We start from the raw sequence: 8694 nt of genomic DNA, 5'->3' as shown, positions 1-8694 counted from the left end.
TTATTCCATAAATATTTTCACACAATTACCACAGAAAATAAAGTAATTAAATTTATTCGGTTCGTAATATGAACCATGTGAGGTTTACTCACCTCTAATCCAGCTGCGTCTTCTAAAAAGTCAAATATATCAATATTCCAAACGCTCGTCAACTCAAACCGTCAAGTACCTAATCAAGTATGGTCTTTGCTTAGTAAACGAAACACGAAATAACCTTAAACGACGATCCAATGGTCAGATTCTAAAATAAAGACGATCCAACGGTCGGATTCTAAAATAAAGACGATCCAACGGTCGGATTCTAATTATATGATGATCCAACGGTCGGATCCTCACGGATCGCCCTTAGGATCATCCTCCAAAATTATCACAAAGATCCAACGGTCGGATCTTCCTGAATCGTCCTTACAAACATCTCCTCAAAATTATACGAAAATCCGACGGTCAGATTCTCACGAATCGCCTTCCGAATCACTATTTCACAATTATACGAAGATCCAACGGTTGGATCTGCGCCCGTGACCTCACAAAGTCATCGGGACAGTCATACGATCAACATATTAAAATTTGAAGTCAAACCGATGGTCTGATCTTCACAGATCGTAAACCGAGGATAAAACGTAAAAACGTTAAATAGTAACGTCAAAACGTAAATCCACTATTTATCAATTTTTTCTAAAATAACCTTGTAATATATCAAAACGCTCGTATGGATGCGTAGATCATCTTCCAGATAATATAAACTCAAAATATGGTCCGACGCGCCGCCACAGGCGGTGGTCAGTGGGTGGTCAACACGGCGGTCAACCACCTCCGATGCAAAAGTTGTCAACTACAAACTTCTTCAAAATGAAGGGTTGATGAACTTTCATACCTGGAGCTAAGTCTGGTTCGGCCTAGATCGTCCTAGATCAAGCTTTGAAGTTGGATTAAATCTCTGACGCACGATCAGATCCTTGATCAAATCAGGGACGTTGAAAAAGTCAAACCTTGATCTAGCGTTCTACACACAAAATCGTGATGAAAGACTTACATGGGGATGATCAGGGGGAGGAGGAGATCACGAAAATGGGAAGGATCGGCCCATGCATCGCCGGAAAAAGGGAATTCCGGCTGGGTCCGATCGGCTTGTCTGGGCTCCTTCGATCCAGCTTTCGGGGCATCGGCGGAGCAAATCGACACCAGAGGGAGGCTCTTCGTGGGGCGGTGATCCCAGGGAAGCCCGGGTCCTGGGCCGGAGATGGCCGGAGGGGACGTTTTCGGCCGGGTCGAGTCGGCGGGTTTCCGCCGGGTCTGAAGGGTTTCGAGCGAGAGAGAGAGAGAACGGGGGAGGGACTATTCCGCAAAAACTAAATATTTTCGTCCTTAATGAAATAATCAGAAAATTTCCCTATTTATAGAAAATTCTCAAATTTCAAATATTCATAACTTATTCATACGAACTCCGAATATTGCGTTCCACATATGCACGCGATCGTATCGACGAGCTCTACAACTTTTATGAAGGAAGTTTTCCCAAATTTCATACGTATAAAAAGTCACTTTTTGAGATCCCCTAAATAACGTTCGATTTCGAAAATAAAATCTTTCGAACTACTTCCACAACTTCTCCAAGCTTTGTACTCGCTCCTAATACCGAGAAATCAATTCTAAAAATCCTCGGAATTTAATTTGGATTTTTCGGGGTATTACAGTTTACCCTCCTTAAAGAAATTTCGTCCCGAAATTTAATCGCAAGTCCATTTCTCCCGATTATGGTTTTCTGTAGTTCATATAGAATACTAACCAACCGCCAAATATGACCACATCAATTTCTACTTCAACTACCACGCTTGACTATACTGTCTCCATTTTTCCCAAAACTGTAGAAATCTACTAAGCTACGGCTCTACGTATAAAATACAATACGTCCGTATACTGAGCATATACAAGGTCCAAAAATAATTGTAAGAGGTAAGGTTCGAACTCCCGATCTCGAACACTAGGGTTTTGCTCCCAACCACTGAAGCAAGAGCTGCTTTCATTAATATATGCTCACGTGTTATATTTATCATGTCATAAGCGACATAAATAAAATAAAAGAGGAGGCAAGGTTCGAAACTCAGACCTCTTGTACAAAAACTTCTCTCCCAACCGCTAGAGCACCATCTGCTCTCGCTGCTGTCCTTATATTTCTTTTATTTATTCTATTATAAGCAATAGAATAAAAACAAACCCTGCACAGTCCACATGCCACGACTCTTCTTTTCAGTGTTTTACGGAAATCAGATTCACTTTCGGCTAAAGTTGTCTGCCAGAGCACCTCGAGATTCGTTCAGTTCCCTTACGCGCTCTCCACGCGCCAACAGCTTTTCCGTGTTTTCGGGCGACTTTAATCCAACGCGTAGATTGAATCTCTGAGATCGTCCATCCAACGGTGGATATCTGCTCACCTTGTTCTATAAATAGGTGCATTCTGGGGATGAGACTATTCACACCAAAGAAAAGAAAATTTCCCCAGAGCTTTAGCCATTCTCTCTCAATTCTCTTCTTCTATCCGATAAACTCAAATATCTTCTTCCATCAGATAAACTCAAATCTTCAACACCATTTCATCAACTTCAATCCTTTTAACAACAATCTCTCTCAAACACTCAACATCATCTTCTTCAATTCTCACATTTTCTCAACCCTATCTTGTGCTCTATATAAACCTCCTTTTGTCTCCTTCAGATTTTTACTCGGTTTTGTCTAAGCGTGTAGTTTCAAATTCCTTGTCCTTCATCATGGTTCGAACCAAGGTTACCGCTCGCATGGGCGTCAATCAATATCGTGTTCTCTCTTTAGAAGAAGAGGGTCGTCAAGCGGTCGCTTGCGCTGGCCTCACTAGTCCTGGGGACCATCGTCCTATACGTGAGCGTAGCCGCAGTCCTCCTCCTCTGCCTCGTCGTTCTCCCAGACTGCATCCCAGCGAGTCCTCTTCCTCCTGAGCTGCTCGTGCTCCTCGGCCTGTGGCCACCTTGGAAAGCTTGTCAGACTCAATTGATGCACTGCGTTCCTCTCTCCGTGATGGTATTATGGTGACGGATTGGCGAGTTACATGTATGATCGATCACATCTATGACATGAACAACTCTTTGATCCGCTGTCACACCGCAATGAACAAGCTTGCTCAGGAGGTCAATAACATGCAGTGTCATCCTCCTGGGTTCCCTTGCAAGGAAGTTGCTGCGTCACTCCACAAGGACCCTTCTCCTGAGGCTGAAACCAGCAAAAGGGCTGCCACTCGCCCGCGCACCGCTCCTCATGTTCCTTGGGAAGATCTTGACTCAACCAGTTCTGACTCACAGGACAGTGAAGAGGTCTCTGATCAGAACACCAAACTCAGGGAGGAGATCGCTGAGCCTTCCCATTCGAAGGGGAAGAAGTAAAAATAATTCATCTTCTAGTTATTGTATTTCTTTTTCCGCATTTTAACTTTCATTGGACAATAACTATATTTCGCTTCTGACTTGTAATAAGACTGAATGAATGTGGTAGTCTTTTCTTTAAAAACAACCCATCAACGACACCATGGGTCGAACCTTGGTCACCCATTGCTCTTTCAAAACCTTAGCAAATTATGCTGCACACATCTTTCATAATGGTGTATCACAAACAATCATTCAAAACCTAACAATCAATTAAGTCACACAGAAGTCCAGCTAGCATCATGCAACATACCACATAGAACAACACTGTCACGCCCTGACTCGAGCTATTCTTATAATCTCGAGTTAAGGTGTGAATCACATCTTAATTATAGAACTAAAATTTCTATAATCAAAATGTGACAATAAATAAATAAATCGTGGACTAACAACTAAATAACAAGATCTCAAAATTCCAGCGGAAACATATATTACATTGTCTTTATCACATAGTACACTAGTACTCATTCTTTATTCCAAACAAACATAAAGAAAACACAAATTTCACAACCCATTTGACATTATATACATATCGGAACTTCTTGCTCTAGTATCTTGATTCCATACCTGCAAAATCTGTTAAGGGGTGAGCTCAACCAGCGGCTCAGTAGGGACATAAAACTTCCTCATGGATAATTGACCAAAGATAATACCATCATATATTTCAATTATAACATGCATATCAAACAATGATGCAATCCAACTCCATTTATATACCCGTTAATTCATATATCAGAATACGCAAGCCTACACGTCCCATACCGTGTACTTTACAGTTTTGCAACTGTGACTTGAATATCCAAACATATAAATTAATCCCCTGACTCAATCAAATCCCCCAAAACCCCTTTTGCTAGTCATCTTGTCCGAAACATTGATCTCCAAGCCCAAATCACCCAAATATATCGACAATTATACCGCCGATATTCTAAACCTAATTGTGCACACGGGCTCGCCTGAGCTTGATCCCTACAATGTTTAGACTCAACTACACAAAAGATAATTCCCACAATCACCAAATAACCATAATTTTCCCCCAACTCCTTACACTTGATAAATAACAACCTTCATGAAAACATGCACATACATGGATCAACGTATATTTAATATATGTAATTCAAATACCATCAAAGAAATCATTCAAAAATAATATTAACAAGAATAACATATACACGAAGCACATAAAATCAACATCCAATCATAAAAAGTTTCCCCGAGATCCCCCTACCTTATTTTCGACAATCGTGGATGATACAAAATAAAATCAAGCCTCCTAGGTCGTCAAAAAATAGTTTCACCAAATCTGAATTTTCTTTCCACCAATAGAAAGAGCTCGTCAAGACGAATCCGTAGGCGAAAACGGATCCTAAATCGGACTTACGGATCAAAAGTTATGCCAAAAACAAATCCTAGAGAGAGAAAATGGAAGAGAGAAATGTAGGAGAGAGAAAGCTCCGAAAATTGTGGGGAAATAATGATCTGGTTGGGTTCTATTTATAGGGAAAGAACACCAATAGAAATAGGCCACTTGTCCAAACCAAAACCATCCATCATCATGCTTATGCCATTTGTCAAGCATATAACAAACATAGTGCCACCACTTGACATGTGTCAAACTGATCTTGCACATGCAAGACACGTTTGGCAGCTGCTACTTGGTCTCCAAGTTAAGCCTATCAACCAATAAGGACACGCCACGTCGCCAGATAATTTAATTTCCAACAAAACTTCAAAATTTCCTTAAAAATAGCTCGGGAACTCGAAAAATTTACCGAAAAATGCTGCGAACTCGTGGCGACCTCTACTTTCCAGTTCTAAGCTCAAAAATAAAATTTGACCAATTTTAAAAAAATTCAAATATTTTTCAAGAGCTTTGAATTTAGCAAAATCAAATAAAAATTTCTTAATAATAACTTTCGACTTTAAAAATTATAAATTTAAAATTCAGGTCGTCACAATCAACCCTCCTAAAAAAATTTCGTCCTCGAAATTTAATCATGCTGTAACCATTATTTCATAATACCTCCTTAACCTGCTAGAGCTAACCAATAGTAGAATTTTGAAGTGCTTAAATTATAACCAAAAGCTTGTACCTTCTATTCCTTTAGGATTTAGTCTGTCCACTCACTTGACCAAAACCGTACACTTGTCCTTGTGAAGGTTGTCCCAATTGTCTTGCAGGTGTCCTTCCATTATGCTTAGCTTGTATAAATGGTCCTCCTTGCTGTTGTGGTTGTTGACTAGCAGTTTGTCTTGGCCAATTTTGTTGAGGTTGTATAGGAATACGATACTGTGGTTTTGGTACTTGCAATGTTTGGTATGGATGAAATTTTGGGCAATACCTCTTAATGTGTCCAACCTCTTTGCAGTAATAACATAGTGGTGGGTCATGACTTACCCCAAATGACCTAGCTTGCTGCTGCCCATGATATTCATGTGAATTAACTTTCAGATGCTTATCACTATAACCTTCATGCAAGTTCATAGGCTTCCAAGTTGACTTACTCCCTATGATACTTTGTTCAGCTATAAGTGCTCGATCAACCACTTCAGAATACTTTTGGAGCTTCAAAATAGATACTTTCTCTCTAATCTCGGGATTAAGTCCATCCTCAAATTTCTTTGCTTTAGCAGCCTCGTTTGGTATAATCCCCGGAGAAAATCGCATTAATTCCTCAAATTTACCTTGATACTCAGCTACTGTCATTTCCCCTTTAGAAAGAAACATAAACTCTTTAGCCTTTGCTTGCTTTACTGTGTCTGGGAAATATTTTTCTAGAAATATTTCTTCAAATGCAGCCCAAGCCAATATCTCGGTATCTGAAGTAGTCATAACTGATTCCCACCAATGATAAGCTTGTCCTTCCAGGTAAGTACAAGCAATAGTTACTTTCAGATCATCTGGAATCCTCTGGTTATTCATACTTCTCTTCATCTGAAGCAACCACTCTTCTGCCACCATCGGATCTAATGTACCTTTAAATATAGGAGGTTTGGCCTTACGAAATGCTCCTTGAATCCTCATCACCCTTTCCTCAGCATTACTATCATGATGATCCCCCGAATTATTTTGTCTAATTGCAGAGGCCATGTCTTGAATAGCTAAAATAACTCCAGCATTGCCATTCATATCATTACTTTGTTGCTCAGCCATCTTAGCAAAGAAAACAACTAAATTTGTTATGGACCAAGAATTTATTTCCTATATCCCTTATAACAAAACAAATAATTGCCAACTAGATATGAATCAAACAAATACAAATGTAACAAGGTCAAAATATCAACAACAATATCAAACAAGTTTCACGGTATCATCAAACTTAAAATCATAACGTAGTCTCTCAAACAAAAACAAAAATCTTAACTTATATGGCTATAGGATTCAAAACCTAGTGCTCTGATACCATCTTGTCACGCCCTGACTCGAGCTATTCTTATAATCTCGAGTTAAGGTGTGAATCACATCTTAATTATAGAACTAAAATTTCTATAATCAAAATGTGACAATAAATAAATAAATCGTGGACTAACAACTAAATAACAAGATCTCAAAATTCCAGCGGAAACATATATTACATTGTCTTTATCACATAGTACACTAGTACTCATTCTTTATTCCAAACAAACATAAAGAAAACACAAATTTCACAACCCATTTGACATTATATACATATCGGAACTTCTTGCTCTAGTATCTTGATTCCATACCTGCAAAATCTGTTAAGGGGTGAGCTCAACCAGCGGCTCAGTAGGGACATAAAACTTCCTCATGGATAATTGACCAAAGATAATACCATCATATATTTCAATTATAACATGCATATCAAACAATGATGCAATCCAACTCCATTTATATACCCGTTAATTCATATATCAGAATACGCAAGCCTACACGTCCCATACCGTGTACTTTACAGTTTTGCAACTGTGACTTGAATATCCAAACATATAAATTAATCCCCTGACTCAATCAAATCCCCCAAAACCCCTTTTGCTAGTCATCTTGTCCGAAACATTGATCTCCAAGCCCAAATCACCCAAATATATCGACAATTATACCGCCGATATTCTAAACCTAATTGTGCACACGGGCTCGCCTGAGCTTGATCCCTACAATGTTTAGACTCAACTACACAAAAGATAATTCCCACAATCACCAAATAACCATAATTTTCCCCCAACTCCTTACACTTGATAAATAACAACCTTCATGAAAACATGCACATACATGGATCAACGTATATTTAATATATGTAATTCAAATACCATCAAAGAAATCATTCAAAAATAATATTAACAAGAATAACATATACACGAAGCACATAAAATCAACATCCAATCATAAAAAGTTTCCCCGAGATCCCCCTACCTTATTTTCGACAATCGTGGATGATACAAAATAAAATCAAGCCTCCTAGGTCGTCAAAAAATAGTTTCACCAAATCTGAATTTTCTTTCCACCAATAGAAAGAGCTCGTCAAGACGAATCCGTAGGCGAAAACGGATCCTAAATCGGACTTACGGATCAAAAGTTATGCCAAAAACAAATCCTAGAGAGAGAAAATGGAAGAGAGAAATGTAGGAGAGAGAAAGCTCCGAAAATTGTGGGGAAATAATGATCTGGTTGGGTTCTATTTATAGGGAAAGAACACCAATAGAAATAGGCCACTTGTCCAAACCAAAACCATCCATCATCATGCTTATGCCATTTGTCAAGCATATAACAAACATAGTGCCACCACTTGACATGTGTCAAACTGATCTTGCACATGCAAGACACGTTTGGCAGCTGCTACTTGGTCTCCAAGTTAAGCCTATCAACCAATAAGGACACGCCACGTCGCCAGATAATTTAATTTCCAACAAAACTTCAAAATTTCCTTAAAAATAGCTCGGGAACTCCAAAAATTTACCGAAAAATGCTGCGAACTCGTGGCGACCTCTACTTTCCAGTTCTAAGCTCAAAAATAAAATTTGACCAATTTTAAAAAAATTCAAATATTTTTCAAGAGCTTTGAATTTAGCAAAATCAAATAAAAATTTCTTAATAATAACTTTCGACTTTAAAAATTATAAATTTAAAATTCAGGTCGTCACAAACACTTTACAAAAAGAAGTCACACGCAAAAGTCTAACGCAAAAGTCTACTATAGACATCAAGCACAGCCTGTCACAACACACCAAGGGATTAGGTCCTCTAGTATCACACTTCGCCTTAATAAGAAAAGTCTTAAGGCTGATAAGG

At 38.8% G+C, this 8694-nt stretch overlaps 1 protein-coding gene across 2 annotated transcripts; it reads right to left on the bottom strand.

The window, feature by feature from the left end:
* Positions 1-3862: 3862 nt before the first annotated feature.
* Positions 3863-8281, bottom strand: LOC112180680. Of its 2 annotated transcripts, XR_002928405.2 has the most exons (3): positions 7819-8281; positions 4678-6603; positions 3863-4025 (listed from the first exon to the last, which is right to left on the bottom strand). XR_002928405.2 is itself a non-coding variant. In XM_024319244.2 (2 exons), exon 2 carries the CDS (start codon positions 6601-6603, stop codon positions 5554-5556), a length of 1050 nt encoding a protein of 349 aa, XP_024175012.1. In that variant the 5' UTR covers positions 7819-8281; the 3' UTR covers positions 3863-5553. The 2 variants fall into 2 exon arrangements, 1 of the variants encoding a protein (XP_024175012.1); XM_024319244.2 differs by having other exon boundaries at positions 3863-6603.
* Between the last annotated feature and the right edge of the window lie 413 nt (positions 8282-8694).

Source organism: Rosa chinensis, chromosome 7 (assembly GCF_002994745.2).
Source record: "Rosa chinensis cultivar Old Blush chromosome 7, RchiOBHm-V2, whole genome shotgun sequence".
NCBI classification, from domain to species: Eukaryota; Viridiplantae; Streptophyta; class Magnoliopsida; order Rosales; family Rosaceae; genus Rosa; species Rosa chinensis.
Note: the sequence above shows the minus strand (reverse complement) of the source record. Positions and strands in the feature narration are given on the sequence as shown.

Coding starts and splice junctions, on each gene's coding strand:
- LOC112180680 (XM_024319244.2), bottom strand. CDS start 6,603: ATGGCTGAGCAACAAAGTAATGATATGAATGGCAATGCTGGAGTTATT.